Source organism: Borostomias antarcticus, assembly GCF_949987555.1.
Source record: "Borostomias antarcticus genome assembly, chromosome: 3".
Lineage (NCBI taxonomy): Eukaryota > Metazoa > Chordata > Actinopteri > Stomiiformes > Stomiidae > Borostomias > Borostomias antarcticus.
Genome location: NC_140236.1, coordinates 7868577 through 7895722, shown reverse-complemented (window position 1 = coordinate 7895722; position 27146 = coordinate 7868577). Strand labels below are relative to the sequence as shown.

Below are 27146 nucleotides of genomic sequence, written 5' to 3'. Positions count from 1 at the left end.
TAAATTATAAGAAACATGCATGGGTGTTGGTGCAACCATATAAAAGCCCTACAATATTCCTAGATGGCTATTTAATTTAGAGTTTTTCGCTGACTCAGTAGGGAGTTAATATCATTAAAAGCCTACATAAAAACAATAGCCTAGTGCATAACAGTGAATCAATATTTATTTCATAGTAGGCCTATCATAGCCAGGCATGACTGTGTGAAACTCCTTATTGAAAAGGAAATCACAAGCACACTACAAGTGCTTATGAAAGATGACAATAGGCGTTGTCGTTCTTGCTTTCGACAAGGACGATAATAGTCAGTTACTGTACCGAGGGTGGTTGGTAATCAGATGATTGTTCTGATTAGCTATTTGATTGACATCCCGGTGGACATTACCAGTAAACTAGGAGATTGTTTTCCGCCCACCTTTTCCTCCAATGACACTCTAGGGGCGGGACCTAACGTTAGTATTGCCAAAATGGCGCATGTTGTTGTTGAACCGCAGGGTCAGTGAATAGAGATTCGACAATTAAATACAGTAATTAGGTGCAAGAAACAGCAGAAACAACTACGAAAACCTTAATCGTTGCAAGTTCTCGGCAAGGTTGTCTGAAATGAAAGGCAAAGAAAGGTCGCCGATAAAGAAGCGCTCACGGGCCCTGGACGATATCCGAGACAGGGGAGGAGGCCATCCGACCAGCAAGAAAATGGGGGCTATCTCGGTTTCCAGCGGGAGCAATAATGGGAACGCAACGAAAAGTGACGGAGGCTCCACGAGAAGGAGTTTGCTCGGTGAAAAGAGAGACAGGGACTTTGACGCACATGTATCTAGTCGGACGGGGAATAATCACAGTTATCCAAACGCCGCTGCAGCCTCTCTCGGTAAGAACCACAACCTCAACCTGACGCTCGATCTGGCCACGCCGAGGACCAACTCACGGGCAGACCAGCGAGTTCAGCCTCCCAACAACGAAAGTGAGTACAAAACTCTCAAAATCAGCGAACTTGGCACCCAGTTGAGCGACGAAGACATTGAAGATGGACTTTTTCATGAATTCAAAAAATTTGGGGACGTCAGTGTCAAAATAAGCCGAAGCAATGACGAGAGAATTGCATTTGTGAACTTCAGAAAGCCCGAGGATGCCAGGGCGGCGAAGCATGCGCGGGGGAGGTTAGTCCTTTACGACCGGCCTCTGAAGATCGATGCTGTGTACATTAACAGGAGGAGAAGTCGTTCTCCCGTTGAGAGAGACCCGTATGTCGCACCTCCGGGCCACAGGCATTTGCACACACAGCGACCTCTTTCCCCAACTGGGCTTGGATATAGAGACTACAGGCTCCAGCAGTTGGCCCTTGGGCGACTGCCTCCTCCTCCACCTCCCCCCTTACCCAGGGACTTGGAGCGTGAGAGGGAGTTTGCCCTGTTTGAAGCAAGGGCACGTCCAGCTTTCATTGCGGAGCGAGCCGTCTTTCGTGAAGATGATTTCATTTCTCCTGAGGATGACCAAAGAGCTAATAGGACGTTGTTTTTGGGCAACTTGGACATAACAGTGACAGAGACTGACTTGCGGAGAGTCTTTGACAGATTTGGGGTGATAACTGAGGTGGACATAAAGAGACCTACCCGCGGGCAGACCAGTACATATGGATTTCTAAAATTTGAGAACCTCGACATGGCCCACCGCGCCAAGCTCAGCATGTCTGGTAAAATAGTGGGCCGGAACCCGATCAAGATAGGATATGGCAAAGCTACTCCATCCACACGTTTGTGGGTTGGGGGACTCGGCCCATGGGTGCCCCTAGCCGGACTGGCCAGAGAGTTTGACCGTTTTGGCACCATTAGGACCATTGACTACAGAAAGGGGGACACCTGGGCCTACATCCAGTATGAGAGCCTGGACGCTGCTCAGGCAGCGTGTACCCACATGCGTGGCTTCCCCCTGGGCGGGCCGGAGAGGAGACTCAGGGTGGACTTTGCCGAAGAGCACCGCTACCAGCAGCAGTTCCTGCAGCCGCTACCCCTGCCGCCGTTCGACATGGTGGCCGAGTCGTTCGTCCACCGCGTCACGCCCGAGCCCCTGAGGGTCAGGGAAAGGACGCCGCCGCCGTTGCACTTCCGGGAGCGAGAGCTGTTCCCCGGAGCCGAGTGGGCTAACCCCGCCCTGCGCGAGCGGGTGCGCGCAGCCGGCCCTTTCGAGCCGCTGGAGCACCTGGAGCGCGAGCGGCGCCCCCAGGAGCCCTGGTCCCTGGAGCGGGAGCTGCAGGGTCGCGACCCGGCCCGCAAGCGCCGCGTGGTGGACGACGGCCGCCACCTGGACTGTTCACCCGACAGCACCGAGCGGACCGTCCGCCGGCGGCGACCCTCGCCGGACGGCAGCCCAGGGGGCAGCAGCGGCAGGGAAGGGGGGCGCTTCAGCGACTCGGAGCGCCCCCCGCGGAGCGACCGGCCCTCGCCGGCGCGCGAGCGCCACGGCAGCCTGGAGCGAGGCGGCGAGAGGAGACTTAAAGGCCAGGGCGTCGTCGACCGGGGTCCTTCCGGCGGCGGGGCGTCCGCGGCGGGGGAGCGCAAGCGCAAGGCGGGCGACGGCGGTGGCAAGGGCCCCACCAAGAGGGAGCGTCTGGAGCAGGGCGGCCCCAAAGGCGGAGGCGGCGGCGGCCAGTCGTCCAAACAGGAGGGCGGCAAGCTGAGCCTGGCCTGGCGCGGCATGCTGCTCCTGAAGAACAGCAACTTCCCCGCCAACATGCACCTGCTGGAGGGCGACCAGGCCGTGGCCAGCGACCTGCTCGTCGACGGCGCCGCCAAGGGGAGGCAGGTGGGCGAGCTGAAGATCACGCAGCGCCTGCGCCTGGACCAGCCCAAGCTGGACGAGGTCTCCCGGCGGATCAAGGTGGCGGGCCCCGGCGGCTACGCCGTCCTGCTGGCGGTGCCCGGGAGCACGGAGGAGGTGTCCTCATCCGACCCGGCCGCCTCCACCCAGCGGCCGCTGCGCAACCTGGTCTCCTACCTAAAGCAAAAGCAGGCGGCCGGAGTCATCAGCCTGCCGGTGGGGGGCAGCCGGGATAAGGACAGCGCGGGCGTCCTCCACGCTTTCCCGCCCTGCGATTTCTCCCAGCAGTTCTTAGATTCGTCCGCTAAGGCCCTGGCGAAAACCGAGGAGGACTACCTGGTGATGATTGTGGTCCGCGGGGCGTCTTAACGAGTCAGGAACGAGCTGACGACAATGTCAGATGTTGTAAAATTGGAAGCCCGCTCTGTGTCTGTTTGCATGCTGTGTGTGTTTTGTGCATAATAGGGTACTGTATGTTTTGGGGGTGTATGTGTTAACTAAGAATTGCACCAAAAAGAAATGGAATGGCCGCTCACAAAGTTTTAAGAATGTCATATGGGTATACCCTGCTTCAGAAGGAGTATATGCTCATTTCAAGCTAAATTTATGCAGAATTGTTAGGTCTATCCATTTTAAGTACTCAGATAGAAATCAGAAATAGGCCTCTAGACATAAAATTCAAGTATAAAATGATGTACAAAGGCACCTTTTTTTGTTTTCATTCCCGAAAACATCATAAACCACTGTGAGTAGAGTTGCTCTACTGCTAAATATTCCCCTTCCAGGCTGGGTTCATATAGCCTACATGGGCTACATTGTGTTATGCTTAAAACAATCAGTTGAGAGACTGATCCCATCAAGGCCCTATGCAGGCTACGACCTGGTGGTTGATGGTTTTTCTCCAAGTCATATTTTGCGAAAGGCACAAGCAGGCCTATTTAACAGCTTTGAACGCTGCCATTGTAAAGGTGCACAGGGGGTACATTGTAAAGGTGTACAGAGGGTACATTCATTGGCATCTCTCACGAAATGTGTTGTGCATGCTACTTGCACTTTCCCATATACAATGAGACAAAGGCAATTCCTTGGTTCCTGTGTTTCTGTATAGCTACATAGCATCTAAAAGACTTTAAGCACAGATGCTTCTTCTGCTAGTAGCCTATAGGTTTAGTCAGGCCTAGGCATCTGCAATGTGTGCAGAATGATACAAGCAATGATTGCCTGGACAACACTACAAAATGGGTTGAGTCCAAATTGGAGTTAATCACCATTGGGTTTCTTGTCAGTTACAGTTAGTCTTTTCAGTAAATGGCAGTTTTTGGCTGGTTTGCCTAGCCTACTGCCGAATGTTAATGTAATATATATTACATTTTTTTGCAGCCACGGTATTAGCCCTTAAACGTAACATGACAGAGAAGGCATGGTGAAAATAAAGCTAACATAATTTACTGAAATATGATGTTATTGATATGCGCGGTAAATATGGTAGTGCATTGTGACCTAATTTGTTATGTTAGAAAAGAAAAGAGTTCTATGCTTTTTTTTCCCTTTTGTCTAGACCTCTAAAGCAGTCTACTGATGTTTCTCACTTCACAGGTATTAGACTATAAGAGAAATATTCAGTGTCAGAATATTAGAATTTTTAAAGCTAATGCAAATTTATGAAAATACCTTGTGTGCACCAGTCAGAATGGTTCCCTTTTTATCACCCTAAAATATTGAGACTATTGAACATTGATTTATGTGTAACATTTTGAGTGTTTTTTTGTAGTACTAGTTATTAGCCTACAGGTAGGCCTGTATTCCATTTTTAAATTAAATATTTTCACATTTCTTTTAACGTCATATGCTGCCACCAGATTTTAATGGCCAACCATAGTGTTTAGTTGGTGCCATTTGTTTTTTATTTTAAACTAATGAACGATTGCGTTGTATTTTGGAGAGGAATAGTTTATCTAAGGAGAACATGTCTGGAAAGAAAGGTCGTGTCACACCCACCTCAACTGTGGGCTCATGATGGCTGAAACCCCTGAGACCTCACGGGAACTGCGCAAGAAAAGGAAACATAGTATCTGTGTAAATTTCGCTGATAAGGCAGCTTTTAAGTTGTGTGTCTGCGTTTGTGATGACTTCATTTCATAAGTGGAAATACATGATGATCCCCTGCCTTGTGCAATGTTCACCTGATTTCATGGGAGAGAAACGAAGAGAAGCCCCACGCGGCTCGCTCCAGGCTGCACACATACATTCAAGTGCGTTTGGCACTCATGTGACCGAATATCAATAAATTGCTTCATTTGAGGGAAACTTGTCTTTGCCGTGGAAGTGAATTGAAGAAAACTGCTCTACCCTGCTTTGTTGTGTTTCCAAGGAATTGTTGTCACTTGAATTGTTGTTTCCGCACAATCACCAACGGAGACATGGTCAGAAGCAAACGGAGAGACCTCTGCCTCTTGTGAGGATTGACAGCGTTTCCTGACAGGTTTTCAGGATGTTCCTGATAAGTTACCTCCCCAGTGCTGATAAGTTACCCCCCCCCCCTGCTGTCCCCTGGACCAACAGCCAGTGGCCTGCCTTGCTGTGTGACCGCGGGCGCAGGACACACTGGTGCAGTCTGGGAACACAGCACAGGGCAGGAGGGAGCAGCAGCCCCCATTGCCCTTTTACTGTGGCTGTTTTTCGACAAGGTTCTGCTCTTATTGATTTGACACAGAGCCCCCCCCTCCCATCATTGAGGTTTGTCTGTGCCCTCTCCCTAATTCCCCACCCGCACTGAGGATATCCTGCCTGCCTCACCCGCTGCTCTGTTGGGAGGGCCATGTGTGCGATTTCACACTGACGTTTTCAAATTAACATCCTACAAAACAGCTGTTTGGCTGTCCGTTTGAAAACATTTCGGCTGATTTTTTTTTTCTTACGTTTCCCTAGTGCTGAGGAAATTTTCCTTTCACCGGTAGCTTGATTCCTCCAGTTATGATTTTATGTTGACTGTTTGACTTTGTTTTTGACTCCCATTTAAGCGTTGAAGAGGATCACTGTCACAGCTAGGAGTTTGGTTTACTGCAGAGTTGTGATTTGCTCCCGTGTGTTGGCCCCCTGTCCGTGCCTTTTCCCCAGAGCGGGATAGAAGGCAGTGAGTTTGTTCAGCTGAGGTTGGTCCCAGCATTCCAACAGCATATGCATCTCAAGGGAATGAATGCTGAAAAACAAAGTGAGAATTTCAAATCTGTCTCCATTTCAAGGGATCCCCTGTCATTGACTTCTTCATTTTGTGACCGCTGGGTGAAGAATGTTTGAAAGCACCTCGCTGTGATGAAGAAACACGCATCCTTGTATCTTGTTTAAACTGCCACAAGCCCCCATTTTGAATATTTCAGTGTGAATCAGAATCCCAGCCATGGTGCTGGAAATGAGACCTCCCAGGAAGAACAGTGCCCTCTGGAGGATCAGTGAGGAACTGCACACCAGTAAACAGCCTTCCCATTGACACACCCACTGATGGACAGGGAGGCAGGAGCTGACATCACTACACCACGAGAACCAGACGGTGGAGAATAAGAAGCATCAGTGCTGCAGGGCAGGTCTGTATCATAAGCTTGCTAGCAGCAGAGGTAAGTACATGTCATCAGTACAAATTTACAGTAAGTACTTCATAAGACCACCAGTCTCACATATCTTGCATGTAGTCAGGAATTTAAATTCAGTCTGAAATAAACTCATGATGTCTTGGTAGGACAGTAACAATACAGACATAGCCTAAAGCTGATTCCTGTTCACTGTTAAAGTAGGTGATTTACTTTCATGTGTGTAAAATACACTGATGAGAAAACCTGGGCACAGGCTGACTTTGGGTGGGACCTACCTTACTGGAGTTCAGGAGTCTCGTGTAGCTCCTAGGCGCGCTCCGCAACCTCTCCAGGCGTCTGTTCAGTGTTTTTATAGGGTTTTCCTGGGTACATGGTCCATTGGGGGGGGGGGGGGGTGAATGTCATTAGAAAACTGATATTCCAGCTACATTCCTCCTCTGTTTCTCCCTCTTCGCTCAGTTAATGATTCCATTATCACACACACACCTGCGTGCTGGCCCTGTCCCTATTGACAGCAAGCAGGGATAGCACGGCAAAGAATGTGTACCTGTAACGGCGTTGTTCGGTTAAAATCACTCAGTTTAATTAACGCCCACCCGCTCCATCAAAACATTAGCTTCATGCCTGGCCTCTTAACAACGTCTTTTCCAAACCTATACAAAACATCTCTCTGGTTAGGAGGCTGGACTGTTCTCACACACTACACAGCATACACACCACCTTTAGAAATGAAGTTGTGTAAAATCAACGGACTATTGAAACCCAGAATAGATAAGCTATAGCCCGACACTCAGACTGAATTGCATTTCGTTTCACTTGATTATTCAGTCTGAACAGGCTCCCATTGCAGCCGTTTTCTGAGATGGGCGTTGCCAAAGAGGGAGTCCTCAGCGATTAGTTTATCCCCTAACCAATCACAGAATTTGAAATCACATTCAAAGGACACTGATTGGCCTGGTTGGAATTCCAACCAGAGATATTGCTCTGGAGGAGAGTCTTTCCAGACCCTGAATCGCATTTCTAAAAGTCATATTCAGGGCCTGGAGCCAGGCTGGCTGAGCTGTAGTAAAGATGTCTTTGCCCTGGTATTGTTGTCCCTGTGGGGACCTCCTTGGCACAGTTGGATACAGACTGGTATCACCGACACAAGCGGCTTTAATGCAAATAGTTCTTCAGGAACATGAGCCAGGGAAGTTCACGCCATCTAAGGCTCTTAGTGCTGCTGGAACCTCTAAGTCCACCACATGACAGCAGTAAGCTTGTGCTGCAAAATACCCTGCTACCCTGTCCTGGGTTCAACCCATTCCTGACCTACCATTAGGTCAAATGAAATAAGACACAGAATAGGTGCTGTGGGATTATTTATTTTAATTGCCCGTAGTGTGACTAATAAAGTTGTTTGAATTTAATTTAATTGATTCATCATGCATACTGTGTGTGCGTTTAGATTTGAGAGGTCCCATTCCTAAGACCATACTATTCAAACATTATATATTTTTAAAATACCAAAATTGTATATATTTTATATACATATATATATTTGTTTTTTTTCTGGCCTTCAAGAATAGCCGACAGTTAAACTTAACCAACTGATTCGTAACACACATTATGTGTATATATATATATTATATATGTGTGTGTGTGTGTGTGTGTGCGTGTGTGCGTGTGTGCGTGTGTGTGTGTGCGTGTGTGCGTGTGTGCGCGCGTGTGTGTGCGCGTGTGTGTGCGCGTGTGTTACGAGTCAGAGGGTCAGTTTAAAAACACAGTCGGCTATTCTTGAAGGCCGGAAAAAATTGTAAACAATGCAGTGAGTTTTGTATATTTTCAATAACTGGATGTGTTCCTAACTGCCTTTTGTTTTTCTGTTCTCTTTTGTGCTTCTCGGTTCCTTCCTACTGTCTTATTCCTGGACAACATCGTCATCATCCTCAGGTGTTGACTGTGAGTACTTAAACCATAGATGTGATAGTCTAAAAGTGATGCATATTCAATTCAAAACAATCCTCTCGACTGCTTTTGAAAACGCCCCATGATATGGTGTTGTTGTTGTTATGTAATTTGTGCATTGTGTCAATAAAATGTATATCAATACTTATTTCCCTGGTGCTTTTTATGGTGGCATAAAACAGGTTTGTTTGTGTGAGGTGTGTGTGTGTACATTGTGTATTATATATTATGATAACACCCGTGAGGGCTCTGTATTGAGGCTCAGAGATAAACTCTTTCACATGTCACTTTATTGCAGCTGCTTGCACAGTCTGTTAAAAGCCTTAAAAAAAGGACTACAAGTGTAGGTGACATGAGTTGTGACCGTTATTAATATAATTGGTTAAGCATGTCCTCTTACTTCAATCAAAAACAAAAGCTGAAACCCATATCAATGTGAAATTCTAGTGGTTCAGAACAATGAATGAATGAATGCATGAGCGCCATTTCAGTACAATATCAAGTATAAAATACAGGAGTAACCTCAAAACGTTGCCTGTTAGTGGTGTTCATGAGATTCATCTATTGAGAAAATAATGGAAATTGTTTCTGAATATTGCTTTAACAGGATATTGCTAAGACATACCTCACTACCCCTAAAACACCCAACATAGACAAATAATGCTTAAAGATAGAATAACAAAAATACAGGAAGAAAACTACATTTAAAGCATCAACAAAATATAAGGCTTTTACATGATTTATGTAACAAAACATTCACTGGCCCTCAATCGCATGAGTGTACGAGCGGAATACTCTGCCTCTGGCTCTCCAGGCATTGGCGGGGAGTAGAAAGGGCTTTTGTGCATAACTGTAGATGGAGTATTGAAAGCAAACAATGAGTGTGACTGAGTATTGTCAAAGTGAGTTGAGGGGGAATAATTTGGTGCTAATTGAGACAGCATTCTTTGAGTTGAAGCTTTCCAGTGCCACTAGAGGGCAGTGTGACATCAATCAAACGGCCATCCCTGGTTTTCATAATAAAACTATGATAAGGTTCTAGGTGAAAATGAGTAATGTGTCTTTGGTTCACATTATAGGAAAGTTAGTACAGTACATTATATAAAGGCAAACAGTGGTGATAAACAAGGGATCCTTTGACAGCGCAATAAAAACTACAGACTCCCATATAATAATGACCCAATCAAATTCAAAAGCTGCATTGTTAATTTGGCTGTTTGGACAGACTGTAGGACAACATTCACTCCCTCTACCAACTCTATACAGTACAGTCTATGGGTAGTAACATAGAGGATAGATTCGCCGCCATGCGTGACGAGTAAATATCTTTGATATTCACTTGGTGCAGTAACTTACACTGTACTTTACACAGTAAACCAAACCAACCCAATGGACCCTGCTACTGACCAGTAACCATATGAATCCAGGTTTTCACATGATATTTTTCCACTGCTGCAAGGGTACAACTGTGTACAGTATACAATAAATTCCCCTGTAGCTAGTCATTCAATGCAAGGTTATACTGTACGTGTAGTTTATCAAACAAGCCGAAAATATTTGATGTGAGCCATGATTATTTCATAGCGCATAGTGCAGGGATAGTGGGGATACGCTAGAAAACAAGCAGCTAATGTGAATCATTCAGTGGTGGCTTCTGCACTAGCAATATTGCTTTGATCTTCTATCCAGCAGTTTCTAAGCTGCATAGAAGCAGTTTACTTGGGTTTTGATTGCAATTTTGAACACACTAGGGTTGTATAGTAGAAATATGACAATGATTAGTAGATCAGGTCTAGTACTAACAGGTACTAGGTAGGTCTAACAGGTTGGGACTGGTTGGAAATGGGCTAGGAACCGATGTCATACAGCATGATCTGAAACTAGCACAAAGTGCATGTTTGTGAGTACAGGTATAAATACAGAGAAGTATACAAAGATATCTGTGGAACCAAAACTTACTAAACAGCGCATCGTCTCCATGAGTAAGAATTTCATTGAGTGAAACTGATGGCGATGGAAGCCTGTTGGCAGACTGCTCATCGCTACAGAAGTAACCTTCCCCAGTGCAACATGGTTGATCAGTTTCCATAGCTGGCAACTCCACTGAGAACATGGGGATCAAATATAGTATATGCACAACAGGAAGTGTAATTTTGGCTTATAATCAGGATTATCCATTCGCCTTTCATTATCTGAAAGTCTCCATTGTATCCTTGGGCTGGCATAGTAGTACTGTGGTCATTATCAATTTCTCCTCAGTCTGTCTAATGACCCTCTTCCAAAAGTTCAAAGGTCATTAAAGTACACCCCGGAACTGGGGTTGTTTAGGGTCCATCTGTGGGTCCTTGGCGGACCGCTAGGTCGAGGAGGTTGCGCTGTTGTGGAGGGGCTCTGGACAGAAGCAGCCGTTGGTCTTCCAGCCCGTGTCCGCTCGGCGGGCGGCCGCCCGTGTCTTGCGCGCCTGCCAGCGTCTCGCCATCGGCTCCAGGAAGAGGGAAACGGAGGAGAGCAGGTAGCAAACACCCGCCAGGTAGAAGGAGAAGTCGTACGTCTGGGTGTAGTCATAGAGGAAGCCTGCAAACAAACCACAAGGATCTCAACGCAACGCCCAAGGCCTCATCAAACATCAAATACCTTATGACATGATCAGACCACAATGCCTGTCCAGACCCGAGGGAGAGAGCCTGGAAGAAGGGATTTGTTTCCACAGTGTCAAATGGAAGTTATGTTTATTTGTTTATTTGACAGGGACATTAAAGAAACCAGAGTTAGCCAAGTAGGCTTGTCGTCTGTCGTCCCTGGACATAGACAAAGAGTGATTGCTACTGTACATTCAACAATGCATTTACTATAGAGCCATATGTAACACTGCTGTTATAAGAGCAATTACTTATGGAAATGTTGAACGAAATGCAGTAAATATGCCCTGAAACACAAGATGCATGAGTAAGAACCATCTCACCGGTTAGATGGACAGTTCTAGACTGTCATTGATTAAAACACATGGTATACACACATCATTATACGACAGGAGATTAGCAGTCGCCTCATCCTTAATTAACAATGGCAGCTAGTTATTCTGGCCAGGGCTGCTCATCAGGCCAGCAGCTACCCCAGTCTGAGGCTGGTTACGGGGGGGGTGTTTGGGTGTTGCCTGTGGTGAGATTAACCTGCAGGACCAGCAGGGATGGTAAACAGAGGCAGCGTGCTATTTCCAGACCAGCCCAGAGGGGGTCAATGGTCACATTTCCACCCCTGAAACGCAAGCCCCTGTCAGGATCGGCTAACAGAGTGGGTGAGGCCAAGTCACTGAGTTCAAGTCAAACCGCCCCCCCCATTAGAGGCCAGTGTGAAGGCATGCAGTGTTGTTTTTCCTGGGAATACCTCAGTGTGCTCATACCGTTGACTCTGTGATCATACCGTTGACCACGATGCACTAAGTGTTTACGACGTCTTAAAAAATGGAATGTTGTGTTAGACTCATGCCCCTATAATTAAATGTTGGTTAAGATACATAGATGGACAACCCAAGGCATTCCAGGACTTTCAGTGTTTGAGACACAAACCTGTTCTCCGGATCGAAAACAGGTCGACAGGCCAAACAAAGCTCACCTGTCGACAGTTCGAACCGTACAATTCCAACCCAGGCAGGAGGACCACAACCTTGTTATTCAAACACTTAACTTTCCTACAGGCAGGATGAAATTTGACCCGGTCACTCCTATGCATATGTGTCAAGGCAAATCCCAAAAGACCAGAATACCCAAATATGGTCACATAGCTGGGCAATAGGCAAACGTCAAAGGCTACTTGCAAAAGGCACATTTATTTATTAGGCATAGTTAGTATGAAAGTTAGTATAAAAGTTGTTTGTTTTGTATCAAAAGGCAAAGCTGGTCCGTGTCCTACTGTAGTGCAAGAGCGAAAGTTGCAGAGCAAATTAATGATATGAAATGTTAAAGTTGCTTGGAAGGAGATACCTGTGGCTGTCTATTTATTCACATTCATTTGTAGGCCTACAGACAGATGTGTTGGTAGCCTATATGTTCTCTATGTCAATAAAGTACAGTACTATCTGAATTGTCTCTTTTTGTGTCGTTGGCTATTGATGTATTCGCTAGTAGGCTAATACAGAATTCAAACAATGTGAATTGGTACGCTATTAGCCAACGAAGAGGGGGCAATGCATGCCGAAATAAGCCACATCTGCATAGCTCTCCGATAAGAACACCCAAGTCACGCATGCTCCAAGCGTGACAGTGCCATGTGAATGACAAGGGTTTCCACTTCACACTGTACATGTTCAAGTGGTTCGCCAGGCAAATTACCCTTGGCTCAGCTCACCATTATTATTCATTAATAACGCACCTTTAGGCGGCACAAAAATACCAAAAGGCCTATTGCCTTCGATGATAGTGCCGGTGTTTTTTGCTTGACTGACCATATGCTGGCCCCCTGTCCACGTTGATGCAAGACTAACCTTAGGGTTGTTATGGTTTACTATAAATATCCCCAACACCTGTTGTTCATATCTAGATCACGGCGTCTTTAGCAGGGTTAGGTGTGTAATCGCTGGATGCAGTTCCCTTCAGAGCGTCAAGTAACTCACCTGCAAGAGGAGGACCTGTGAGGCAGCCCAGACCTACGAAGAACATGGAAAAGCCCATGGAGTTGTTTAGCTTCTCTTGGCCTACCAAATCCACCTGTACACAAAGACGAGAGGAACAAGACGCCAGTGTCATTGTCAGTGTCATTATCATTACATTAGTCGTTCAGCTCACGATTTTATCCAAGGCGACTTACAATAATTGCATTTAACGTAGGAAAAGCCAATGTTCTACAACTTGTCACAACTCACAAGTGCACCTAAGAGTATAATCACTTGTGGGGCGATTTCTTTGGGTCTTGATTGGGCCTGATCCTAAAATAGATAACCCCAGACTGCATTCCTATTGGGTAGCCTGCAGATAGCCAATACGGTGAGTGAATCTACCAGCTGTGCACCCTACCATGTCATGTGCTGTGTATGCATGAGACACAGTGTATTCCCTTTTATATTGTTACTTTCTGGATTTACACTCCTCCTAATCCTTGAGACTACAGTAGTTTGTCAAACTAGTCGGTTGAGTGCAGTTGTGTTCACGTAAACAACCTCCAGCTCAACCAGAAAAACAAACACACATACTGATGAAGCGAGCTGGATTGGTTAAACTCACTCCTCAGTATAAATACCGTCATAGGACCGGAGATCGAACCCAGCGCGGGCAAGTGAGGTAGCGATACTGACGAGCGATGCAGTGAAACCTGTGACACACACACACACACACACACACACACACTCATCCTGCATGACGTATTTCCAGGTGACTTGACTCCGGGTGTTATTTTACGGTCCCACCCTAACAGACAGTTGGTGGTTGAGAATATTGGACGACACCCTCTCAGTATAAGGCCTTTTTAAGATATTCTACTGTTAGCCATCCACACACACACGCACACACACACACACACCTGCTTCTTTGCCTAGGGAGAGGGCGGAGGCTCTTTCTCAAGATAGTACATGAGGTAAGGGTCATCTCACGTTCACAGAAGCTTCTCCTGTCTCACAGGTGTCACTGCGTCACCTGACAGTATTGCTTCCTCGTTTGCCCGGTGCTGGGTTCGATCTGGGTCCTCTGACCTACAAACATACGTGACCACCTCCCATATCCACCACTTTAACCAGCGACACCACTGACAAGCGAGCTGTTTGATGGTGGGGGGATTTATACCGAGGAGTGAGTTCAACCAATTCAGCCTGGTTACACTATCAGTACACACACACACACACACACACACACACATCCTCCATCTCATATAACATGTGAGGGTATATTTAGCCTCTAACAAGGCTGAGTGGAGTGTGTGGGAGGGGAAATGAATCAGAATCAGATTTATTCTGGCCAGGAAGGTTTTCACATAAGACGAATTTGCTTTGGACTATTTCTGCATAACAATGAATACAACAAATGAATTACAACAAATTGACAAGGTGCAAGGACAAGACAGGACAGTGCAAAATACAATAGTATCGCTCCTAGAGGCCCCTGTCTGTCTCTGGATCACAGGAACACTTCCAAGGCTTCTTATCATGTCCACCTGCCGATTATGAGTGCATAAAATACACTTATCTCTCCTGAGAAATGATTTAGGATGGCATCACACACACACACAGTACATACACACACACACACACACATACACACACACACACACACACACACACACACACACACACACACACACACACACACACACACACACACACACACACGCACACACAGGGTTCCCCTACCAGGACGGGCAGTAACAGTGCCATGTAGCCGCCGCAGAAGATGGCGAAGAAGACGGCGTAGACCATGAGCAGGATGTAGGAGGTGGCCAGGGGCGAGAGCAGGTTGACCACGCCACACAGGATCAGGTAGGCCTTGTGGTAGTGGTACTTATGGAACAGGTTCCTGTCCGCCAACCAGCCCGAGCCCAACTGGGCGATGGTCTCTGTGATACCTTGGGGGGGGGGGGGGGGGCAGGGAGAGAGGGGGGGGGAGTGCAGAAGGTAAGAGGGTGGGGGGACAGGGAGCGGAAGGGGGGGGGGGCAGGAAAAGGAGAGGGGGAGGCAGGGGGACGGAAGAGGGCGGAGGACGGGGGTGAGAGCACGAGACAGAGGGGGAGGTGATGAAGGAGCAGAGACGACAGGAGAGAGAGAGCGAGAGAAAGGGAGAGGGTCAGAGAAAGAGATGGGGGACAAAACGTGGGGGAGGGGAAGGAAGAGGAGGGGGAGAGAGAGACAGTACAAACCATCACGACTTGTCATAAGGCGCTCGAGCTCTACCATAACAAAAACGGTTTCCGGCAGCTACACCTAGGTACATTTTCGGGGTTGATAAAGGCTCAAGCCAAGTGTGGAGACACACCTGAGGGTGGTCCCTACCTGGCAGAGTCAACTCTGCTAGCGGGCTATGATAGGAATGCAGCAGTGGAACATTTGAGTCCACACCCAGACAACCACAATACTGGCACTTTTAGAAACCATGAGATTCTCTATACAATGCAGATTAACGAGCTGTAAATGATGACTTGAACAGTTGTTTCACACATTTACAAACTTTCCGTGGGAAGGTTTTTGGAAAAGGGCAGGCGCTTTCAAAAGTACTTGGCAGGTGATTGGATGAACCATCTGAAAAAAAATCTGAAAAGGTCTATCGCTCGCTAACTTCAGCCGCTCTTCGCTGGCATAAACCCGCCCAGCGTAGCTGTTTGTATTTCAAATTCCTCCGAACCAACGCTGATTGGCGAGATCGTTTTCTGAGCTGGCCGAAACGGATCTCTAGGGAGAGTATCCAGGCTGATTTGCGAGAGAGACAGAATGTGAGTCAGGTTGGTCTCACGAGGCTACCCCCCCCCCCCACCCCCTCCTCTCAAAAAAACATCAACGTTATAGATATAATTGGTGCAATGAATCCATTCCAATATATTCTGTGCAACATTATGGAGTATAGCCTTCCCAAAGAGATGTTCCTAAGCTAACAATACAGCGGACTAAGTTGATGCACACACAGTGAGATCCCTGTGAGTGGCCAGTCCTAAAAGGCGCACATCAAGAAAAAAACGCTTTGTGTCGATCACATTTGGGGTCTGGGTTGGCCTCTGGCCAAGTTCAGCAAGGGACCTGCCAATCTGTGACACGCATGTCCGTGGAACTCCAATACATCGACTATTGTGCTATTCTACAGCGTGCTATAGAATAATCAATTTGTCCGTGTGTGTGTGTGTGCGTGTGTGCTGTATGAGAGAGTTTCTGTGTAAGTGAGAGAGAAGGGGGAAGGGGGAGGAGAGAGAGAGAGAGAGAGGTGAAGGTTTGCGTGGGAGGGAAGAGGCGACCGGGGCACTGCAGCAACAGGACCAAACGCGAGGTCTGGCACGCGAGACTGAAGCCTTGCTGGACCCACAGTCACACACACACACACACACATGGCTCTCATTTGGACTCTTGAGCTTGAGAGGCAAGTGTACACACCACCCCGGGAGCGTCCTCATAATGTCCATAGCCCTGACACCTGCTTTACATGTCCGTCAAATAGATCAACAACTCATTAGAGGCAGAATAAACTTGCATCGATTTGGGTTTCTGACATCTATCAGCTTCTATGGCGGGACGCTACGATGACGCGGCAGATATCCTGCACCTCGGCTGCTGAGGTCGCCTGGAATGTGATAGGTTGCCGCAGTGGGCTATTGACCGCTTCAGGAATAGCTCGGAAAAAAACGGCAGCACCATCCCATAGATCAATGAAACAAACAGGTCCCAGGCAGTCAGATATCAGCGTTGGTAGCCAATCCCATCTCGCTCTCCACCACTGCAGTGTAACCGCCTGCAGCCAATGACACACTCTCCTTGAAATCTATGGATTTTGACTGTAATACTTTACTTTGCGGCATTGAACGGTGTAGTTCGCCAACTTTTGGGGGGTCATTTCCTATATGAGGGCCGGGGATAAAAAAAAAAAAAAGTAAGAATAAAAAAGTGCCTCGTCATGGAATGTACCGGAACCTCGTGCATAGCCGCAGAGGTTGGGGGGATGACATGAGGCAGCTGTAGTGTGTTTACATGTCCTCTACCGGCGACCACGGAGCCCCACCGCCCCCCTTGGAGCGTCCGCCGTCTCCGTCTCCGACAACTCCGCCGGCTTTGTTTGTGTGTTTTAACCTCTGCGGGTCGGGCGAGGTCCGCCAGCTGTCCCTGTTGAAGCGCTGCACAATGTCATCTCGACAGGGCCCTCTCCAAACTCCCTCCGCCCGATCCAAGAGGCTGTGGGAGAATCGTAAAGCAGACCACGTCTCCGCCGTTCTCGCTCGATGCCAGGTTCCCGCGTCGGTCGGGACAGAGGAGCAGGTGTCACGGCACGCCTCTTAAGGCAACCATCCCACGGTCGCTCTCGGACCTGAGAGGTGTCATTCGTCTCACTTCAAAGGAGGACAGTAAGTCAACAAGGTGTACGAACAGGGGTGTGTGAACTCATGTCGGCCTACATCTCAGAACTTTTACACTCTCACTCTCTGAGTCGGTCTCTGAGATCATCCGACCAGGGTCTCCTGGCGGTGCCCCGGACCAGACTAAAAACCCAGGGTGACAGAGCATTTGAGGCGGTGGCGCCAAGACTCTGGAACACTCTTCCCCAGGCCCTGAGAGAGCCATCCACTGAACTCATGTTCAAAAAACTTCTTAAGACACACATGTTCAGGCAGGCCTTCGGCCATCTATAACGCCTTGCTGGTCGCAATGTTGTTTTTTTTCTGTTCTGTGTCGTTTTAATTTTGTCTCGTGTTGTATTGCCATTTTAATTTATTACTGTAAAGCACTCTGTGCATCCGTGCTGTGAAGAGCGCTATATAAATAAAGCTTACTTACTTACTTACTTACTTACTCTTCTCGTTACCAAACGGGCGCTGCTAGCTCGTCTGGCCTCGCCTTTGTGCGCGCTGTCGCCTCAGCGTTCCTCCGCACAATGTCGGCCCACTCCAGACTCGGACCCGAGAAACGCCCGGGAGCCCCTTTCGTCGCCACGGCAGCCAATCTACTCAGTAAGCCGTTGCCTAGCGACCGCCCCCGAAAGGCACAGTTCTGGGCGGCGGTGGGCTGACACGGGGGCCTGTTCGGGTCTATAGTAGCCCTCCTCCCCGCCTGGCCCGCATGGGCCCCTGTGATTGGCAGTTGGGAGGTGGGGGCGGGGTGCGCCTGGCTGGAGAACACTGACTGGGATAGGGCGGCTTTGTGGAGTGGGTGGCGTCTCTCTTTGGTTCTCTCAGAACGCCGCACATGACCAGAGAATGTGACATGCAGAGTATACCAACGTTGGCGATGAGCTCGGCTCTCTCCGCTGGGTCACTGGCCCGGTCTAATTGCTGGCACAGCTTATTGGGGTTTGTGGTGGAAATTGAGACAACATCTACACGAGTGTAAATCCTGACACCGGTCTGGCGTACATTGGACCCCCTAAGGATGAACCTCTGAGTTTTAGGCTATTTTCCTCCACCAAACTAACCCTTCAAGCCCAATACTCAACCCTGGAAATGAAACACAACCTAGCCCAATAAATAAGCCAATACTAATACTACAGTAGCTCTACAGAAAGCAAGGATACACACATAATCAAATATTGAGGAATGATGAGATATGAATACAATTTGGTGTTGCATCATGGAGACAGCTCCTGTTATTGGTCCTCTTATCATTGCACCCACAGGACAGCAGAAACAGACATTGTCTTGTAGAAAGTTGTTTACCTCAGCAACCCACACAGTCATATCTAGGTATATCTACAATAAACCTGCATTTCTACAAAAGACCGACAAGCTACAGTATGCTGAGGGGAAGATAACAGTGGATCATTGGCTAACGTAGAACAACATAGTCTAGTCACCCACTGACAGTAAGGCTTGAACAGTGCATACCTCAATGATTTATCAATATGGGCACACTGCGTTCCCCACACAATTTACGTAAGCCAACGTGGCCGCAATACCTCTAGTACCTCTTGTAAGCACTCCCGCAAGCATCCTTCAAGATTTACACGCATGTGTATGGTCAAGAACTTGTTAATACTGCTCCTCGTATGCAATGGCCTCATCAATGGGGTAGAGCTGAACCCAACAGCTTTGTCCAGTGGGCCAGAGTTCAGCTTTTATGTAAGCACATTCATTACATAAGCATGGCTCCAAAGTCTGAGCTGTTCACAAATAATTCATGCTTAGGAGTTGACTGAGGACTTTTCTGCATCTTTTTTGATGTTTTAATGATTGAAAAAGGCACTCCAGAAAGCTGGTTCTCCTTTCTCCTGGGCAAAAGAAACACTGAACCTCCCACATTTGAAGTTCAATTCAAAGAACAATAGCAGAGCCCACTGTCTATTCAATGACAGCCTCTCTACATTGCCATTGCCAGTAGCTTGATTGCTTTTTAACTCATTGGCTGTCGACTGACACAATCTGGATGAATTAATCTCCAGTTCGCAATACAATACACAATCCCTGTCTCACCCCACTACATTATAGAAGGCTAGATGCTTGTAACTAATCAAGGATTATCATTTTGATGATCCAATTCAATTGTTGATTCTTATTTAATATCTTATCAATTATAATGTCATACAGTACTAAAAAGCGTAGCTGCAAGCAGCAATTTATGTGTCCAAGTTGAAAGGATGCCACAGGAGGGCAGGCCTCACAGGCCCCTCAGGCCTTTTAAGCCTTATATGTCTGATAGGTCTAACAGGTTGCAAACAACTTATATGCCTTTTAAACCTTACAGGAAATGTAGACATTATAATCACTTATAGGTCTTATGGGCCTGCTTATAGGCCTTAGTATTAGTACTTAGTAGTATAGACCTAAGTATTTTAAGCCCGTAAGCCTTTTCAGTCTTATGGGCTTTATACTTATTTTACATAGTAGTCAACCTAATTTGTATGCCGCTTAAATTTCTCAGCATATGGCGGCCACATAGTTATGAAATTCCAACTTTTTTTGATAATTGCCCAAAGATGCTCCGTGTAAAGTTTTGTCAAACTCTGACAATCGGCCCTAGAGTTAGCTCCTTTTAGTTCCATTTTAATCTATTCAAAATGGCGGGAAATCAAGATGGCGGAGCTCATAGGTCTAAGAAGCAATTCTGTTCCTCTCAATGCATACATACATACATTTTAATCTCAAGTTTGACGATACACTGTAGCATTGGCCGAATGGCCGATGAGGGCCAGATTTTTACTGGGGGTTGGGGGCCTAGACAACCTTTTCCTGACCAAGTTTAATAATAGAGGCATTTCTAAGGCCTTTGATTGGCCTTTGATAGCTTGAACTGCATTGACCCGTGGGGCTCACATGGTTTGGACTACTAACTCCCTCTTCATTGCAGCACAACAACCTGTTTCACTCATGCAGCAGCAAGTTTGGTTGAAATAACTGCTTGGGTTCAGGAGTTATGAGGGTTTAAAATTATTTTTTGGGCACATCGATTAGTGCCAAAATCTGCAAACTGCAAACGGTTGCTGAGATATGCCTCATTTCCTGTCAAATGGTAGGCTGCAGGAAGTTATTGGCTGTGTCCCAACCGTTAGGCAGTTGTGCAAGGCAGTCTGAAGTTATCTGTAAAGGAGTCCGGATTGAAACGGACTTCCAAGGCAGCAATGTGTAACAAAGCTATGCTGTCTTGTCACCAAAATATCGAAAGTTAACATCCGTCAGTTACAACTACCCCCTGTCGGTCAAACAACAAAAAAAAATCTGGAAAAAAAGTGTTTGTGGTGCAAAATAGTAATCTAGTTTCTTTATATAGATAAGAGATATTACCCGCCAAATCATTTTACAACTTGTATTTTTATTTGCTCAGACGTTTCTGTCAAACTCACAAGAACTATTGTTCTTATCAGAGCAGGCGCAAGGGATTATGGGATATATTGACCAACGAAGGATACATCTATGCTGCCTTCAAAATCTGCCCATTCAGAGGCATCACAGCAGGCAGCATTTTTTGTAAATATTCGATTGAGACATGCCTCCTCGCCTCCGAATGCTGCCTGAAGAGGCAGCATTTTAGCCATTTGGGACACAGCCATTGATTTATTGCAGAGGCAGTGATTGACACTTTCAACATCTTTTAATACCTTTTGAGATTCAGTATCCATACTGTAGATGTCACCTATGACGTTTCGTCGAGATTGGACAAACTGCCTAGTACTACTGTAGTTCGCAAAAGTAGGTTTTCCAGAATATTTAAAATGGAGGAAATGTATTTAATAGTTAAGCGGCCTCTGGCATAATTGTTCAGCACATGCCTCTGCATCATATGATATCATATTCATGTATCTAGGGCAATCAGAGCAGATGTTATGAGCATTTGAAAATCGCAAATTTGACCCGATGGTGGCGCTATAGGCGTGGGCCTATGGACACCCAAATTGCTGTGAGCATGTGTGGGATAGCCCTCTATCAGCCTGCCAAGTTTCATAAAAAGTGAGCAAGCAGAAGTAGGTGAACTTGGAAAAACGGTAGAAGTCAACCCTTACTCACTTTGCTTTCTTTCAACTACATTTTAAGAGTGTAGGCTTAGTGGAGCGTGTGTGGTGTGTGTGTGTATGTGTGTGTGTGTGTGTGTGTGTGTGTGTGTGTGTGTGCGTGTGTGTGTGTATGTGTGTGTGTATATGTGTGTGTGTGTGTGTGTGTGTGTGTGTGTGTGTGTGTGTGTGCGTGTCGTTGATCAGAGACCAGACTGAGGCTCACCTGCTACTGATATGATGAAGGAGGCGTCCATGGCATCGATACCCAGGTTCCTGGCGCGCGCCGAGAGGTGGAAGTAGGGGATGAAGTAGGCCAGCTGACTGAAGACCAGCGACCAGGTGTAGATGCAGAAGAATGGGTTCTTCAGGAGTGAAAAGTCCAAAACCTTGGTCTTCCTGACGACCGGGTCCACAGGAGTGCTGGTGTGTGGAGACGAAAACCCAACGGAAACGGAGCCATTCAGGCCGCCGTTGAGCTCCGGTGAGCCGTCCGGGCCCGCCGTTCTCACGCCCAAGCCCCGGTCGTGACCGTTCATGCCGTTCACAACTGGGCTGGTCAGTTCAGGATTTGCCGGGGGTCCCGGGTGGGGGCAGCTGAGGGGAGACGTCTCCGAGGTCTCCGTCTCCCAATGGTGGGACAACGGGGGCGAGGAGGGGGAAATGTCAGATTTGGCGAAGCCGTTGGTCAGGGGGGCAGAAACGCCGTTGGAGCAGCCATTCTTGGGGTGTTCCGTCACGGGGGAGACGGCCAGGCTTTTTGGGGCGGGGGGAGTGGACGGCGGGGGGGCGGAGGGCTTGATGTGAATGGGCCTAAGGAGCATTCCGGAGGCCACCAGGTTCAGCATGAGTCCCCCCAGGATCAGCAGAGCTCCTGTGGTGAGATGAAGAGCAGAGCCACCCCCCCCAGGGTCAGCAGGCAGAGAGAACAGTCTGTCAACCCGCTGAATGTTCCCACATGAAGGTGACAACATACCTGCTAACAGTCTGAATGTTGTACAGAAAACGATAGCACAACAATGAAAGAAACTGTTATTTATTGATCAAAGCCCACCCGCTGCCCCCTCTGAAAATCACAAGGCACATTCCTGTAGTATGCTTTGCCGTTCAATGGACTCTGGAAGTCATTGGTTTTTGCTTCTATGAAAATTAAGGAACGCAGGGCTTTAAACCGACTGATATTCACATACCGTGACTGAGGAATCGTTCCAGGGTTCTCTCTCTCGGAGGGACGGGGCGGTACATACCTTGCCAGGCGTACTGCTCCAGCAGCAGCTGAGTAAAGGGAGCCAGGGCAAAGGTCAAACCCATCCCAGAGCGTCCGATGGAGTATGCAGTCGCCAGCCGCTTTCGGAAGTACATCGCGATGACAACCGAGGTGGCTTGGTATAGCAGAGCGAAACCGAGACCTGAGCGGAGGGCAAGACAGCGGTATGACTTTCAGTCTGACCTTGGTTTTGAGTTTTTAGACATGCTCAATTGTTAATAAAGAAATTATGAATTAATTATTACAAATAATAAATAATACATTATTAATAAATACTGACTGAAAAATAACATGGTCAACAAAGTCAGGCTGTTCAGCAAGGGATGTAAATGTATATCTCGCCCTACGCTACAGACACAGATAGCTTCACATCCAAAATCACAGCGAGCTCGTCAACATGGAAACTAGGGAGTGAAAATGAAAAGGTTTGTGTGTATTCTCACTGTGAGCCAACGGTAGTAGCGCTGCAGATAAGCTCATATATGGAAGGTATTGTGCATTTTATGACTAAAGCATGAAACTTTCAGCATATGATCTATACACCCCAAGGATTAATTTCTGATGTAGAATCACTTCAGGAGGGACCTTTTACGGCTGTGGGCGCTTCAGTGGGAGCTTCAGTCTATTTTGACTGCAGGGGGCATATATAGTGGTGCTGTGGTGATACAAGCATGAACATTACAAGCATGAACATGTGCATTGGGATGAGCTGTCTCCATGGGTCACTTAACAAGAAGCCACTTGAAATTTCAAGATGGCGACCATTTTTCAAGATGGCCGCCACCTTAGTGGAGTGGCAGATAAGCTCATATGTAAGGTATTGTGCATTTTATGACTAAAGCATGAAACGTTCTCCAGTGTTCTATACACCATGTTTCTACACAACATGAAGTCTGTTTTCAGATGTGGAACCACTTCAAGAGGGACTTCTGGAACTTGTCAGAGGTCGAACACATTTGGGTCATCATCAACTCATTTTTTCACTTTGTAGGCATACATGCAGTGGTGTATTTTTAGGTTGACGGCCGCCGTACTGAAAAAGGAAGTTATGTCAATGTAGCGGTTACCTCTACCCTTTCCCTATCTTTGAGGACATCTACCGCAAAGCACTTTACAATGCTTTTTTTGTCTTCTCACTCATTCACAGGTGAACGAGGCTAGAAAACAGCTCTTCACTCAGAAATCCAGAGCTGTGGAGAACATGTCAACAAAGGCTGCTTTAGACCAACATATTAAGCGGGCCACCTATCAAGCCAATGTCTGGTGCAAAGCCTTAGAACCTGACCATCGGCTGCGAAGTCCTTCTGATTGGGGCTGGGTTAAAGAAGCAGGGATAGGATGGCAGCCACTGTGGACCACCCTTCCTGAAGCTTCACAGAGCTGCTATGAGCTAATACATTGTGGCTGCAAGAAAGGGTGTACAACGCGCTGCACTTGCAAAAAGGTTACCCTCAAGTGCACTGCCCTTTGCTTCTGCTCAGGAGACTGTTAATGTTATTATATGGTGGGTAAGATGCGGTGGGTTGTATTGTATGGTGGATTAAGATGCCAAGATGACAACACTGCTTAGTCACACATTGTGTGAAGTCCACTTTATTGAGTTTCTGTGTTTGTGTAATGGTCAGCTCCGACTTCAGGCAGGCAGCGGACAAACAATCCAGCCAGGCCCCTAGCCCCATTACAGCCGAGCCAGCTAGCTCCTCACCGGGCCCGGTCACCGCAAGCAACCCCCCGGTCAGCTTGTTTGTTCTTACAGTGGCTAGTGCATGGCCCGTGAAGTTTTGCGCGCAACAGACACGGATCTGTCTGAGCCCGCTAGTGCTTTAGCAGCCCCCTATAAAGACGACTTGTCAGCTGAGTTTCCTTTCCAGATACAGTCCCACCGTAATGCTCCAAGGCCTACTATAAAGGAAATTGAGCGTGGAACAATCAAATAAATACCTGTGACTGTTGCCAGTGCCGAGAGATCTTTTTCAAAACTTAAATTAATAAAGACATAGGCCTATTTGAGGACCACAATGTCGCAAGAGAGACTGGGTTATCTTTAGTATTGAGAGCTGACGCGCGTGCAGTCTAGATCTACGCCTATTTTTGTTTTTTTATTAATACCCAGAGTTGGGTATGTGACATCAACGCCACTGGCTAGCGGTGGCCGGACCGGTAGGGTCTACCTTTGCTGCCTCTTGGAACAATGAATTTATTTTTGGTAGCTTTGCCCTCTCCTGTTCCGACTTTCACTCTCGTTGTTTTTCTGAGCACTGCTTGGGTATTTGCACTTCATTTTTAGTTTTTACCAGAAACGCAATTTATGTAGGCTACTGAACTTCAAAAATTAGCAAAGCTTCCCGCTTTGTTTTGAATGCTGCCCAGCCTGCCAATGAGCATTTATGATCAGCCGACTAGTCCTTTCACAGATGAGCAAATAATTATTAGAATGATCGCCTACACTTGACGGGGTGCCTTGCAACATATAAGGGAAGGGGGCCCGCCCTCTGCGTCCTGTTCCTGTTCCGACTTTGGAAATCTAAGAGGCTACAGAATGTAAAGAAAAAAAAATCTAGTGGGGCCTCCTAAGCTCCGGGGCTCCCCCACACCACGGGGGGTGCTGGGGCCTCCGGTACATCAGTGGTTGTGCAACATATGATGCTGACGCCCAGAGATAGGCAAAAATACATCAAAATGTATTTTGATACAAAATACAAAATACCCCTCAAATAAATGGATCAAAATAAAACACAAAATACTGGTGCCATAAAATGTATCGAAATACAATACATGTATTTTGTATTTAAAATATAGGAAATGCTTCTTTTTCTTTTTTCTCTCAATTTGGTGTAGCAGATTATTCAGGTTTGGGCTATATGATATACACAAAGCTCTGGTGAACCCCACACAAAGGGAGAACAGTCACAGAATGTCAGTGTAACTAAGCAAAGCTATTAAAAGACAACAGCTTGATTGATTATGTATACATATTTTTTATTAATGGGGGGAGATGAGGTTTTTTCCATCATTTCAGGTAGTTTCTCTTAAAGTGTCCAGCTGTCGGAATAGAATTCCAACGTGTTGGTCATGGTGGCCATGGTGTTTTCAACTGTTCTTTTGTCACTTCTGACAGGAGCTCTGTCGTCCTAGACAGCATGCTAGTGCTAGGGACATGTGCCCTAAAACATTCTTTATTTTTACATCCAATATTAGAAGAATATGTATTATTTGGGGGTTTTTTATTCGTGGAGAAAGTATTTTGAGTATTTTAAATACAAAATAACTCCACTCTAAAATATTTTGTTACAAATTACATTAGATTTTTTATTGGCCTTATCAAATACTAATTACAAAATACTCCAAAGTAATTGAAATACGTATTTCAAATACAAGTAATAGAAATACTGCCCATCCCTGACGCCCGGAGAAAACGTTTCTGTTGAAAAGGAGTTTTGACACGTTGCGGTAGATGTCCTCAAAGATAGGGAAAGGGTAGAGCCAATTAGTAACCTTGACTCCCAACTGAAATCATACATGCGGTAACCGCTACATTGACATAACTTCCTTTTTCAGTACGGCGGCCGTCAAACTAAAAACACACCACTGCATGTATGCCTACAAAGTGAAAAAACGAGTTGATGATGACGCAAATGTGTTCGACCTCTGACAAGTTCCAGAAGTCCCTCTTGAAGTGGTTCCACATCTGAAAACAGACTTCATGATGTGTAGAAACATGGTGTATAGAAACACTGGAGAAAGTTTCATTCTTTAGTCATAAAATGCACAATACCTTACATATGAGCTTATCTGCCGCACTATAACTGTTCCACTAAGGTGGCGCCCATCTTGAAAAATGGTCACCATCTTGAAATTTCAAGTGGCTTCTTGTCAAGTGACCCATGGAGACAGCTCATCACAATTTTCATGCTTGTATCAACACAGCACCACATATATGCACCCTGCAGTCAAAATAGACTGAAGCGCCCACCATTTTGATGGCCATTTTGGAAAATGGCTGCAACAGCCGTAAAAGGTCCCTACTGAAGTGGTTCTACGTCTGAAATTAATCCTTGGCGTGTATAGATCATATGCTGAAAGTTTCATGCTTTAGTCATAAAATTCTCAATTGTTTTGTTAACCTGCAGCACTATAGTGTGCTTTTTTTGATTCAACGATAGTTGGACTTCAAAAATGATGGTATAAAAACTCAAATGAACCCCCGACAGACTGTCCTCATATTTGATTTGATATGGGTGCACTGTGGAGTGTTTATGTGAGTTTTCTTTGAATGCTAGCCGTTTCTACGACATTGAGCTAGCATTAGTATGCCGCTAACGCCGGATCAAGAGAAAGCATGGAATCAGCTGAAAATGTTCTCCATCAATCAACAACATTATGGCTAAGTCTAAATCGTAAATGAGGCTCTATGTCCAAAATTCTGAACTACCCCTTTA

The 27146-nt window shown here is 46.6% G+C and overlaps 2 protein-coding genes across 2 annotated transcripts in view; one reads left to right on the top strand and one right to left on the bottom strand.

Annotated features, from left to right (window-relative positions):
* The first annotated feature begins 519 nt into the window (after positions 1–519).
* On the top strand, positions 520–6745 carry rbm15 (RNA binding motif protein 15). The gene has a single exon (XM_084461734.1). The coding sequence runs from the start codon at positions 605–607 to the stop codon at positions 3185–3187; it is 2583 nt and encodes an 860-aa protein (XP_084317860.1). The 5' UTR covers positions 520–604; the 3' UTR covers positions 3188–6745.
* Positions 6746–8625: 1880 nt separating this feature from the next.
* slc16a4 (solute carrier family 16 member 4) overlaps positions 8626–27146 on the bottom strand; it is a 33324-nt gene continuing 14803 nt past the window's right edge. Inside the window, exons 6-10 of the mRNA XM_084436440.1 lie at positions 22688–22849; positions 21667–22314; positions 14687–14898; positions 12962–13055; positions 8626–10926 (exon numbers count right to left, since the gene is read on the bottom strand). Of these exons, the coding sequence (XP_084292566.1) occupies positions 10709–10926; positions 12962–13055; positions 14687–14898; positions 21667–22314; positions 22688–22849 (1334 nt within the window). The 3' untranslated portion in view covers positions 8626–10708. The remainder of the gene's footprint in view (positions 10927–12961; positions 13056–14686; positions 14899–21666; positions 22315–22687; positions 22850–27146) is intronic.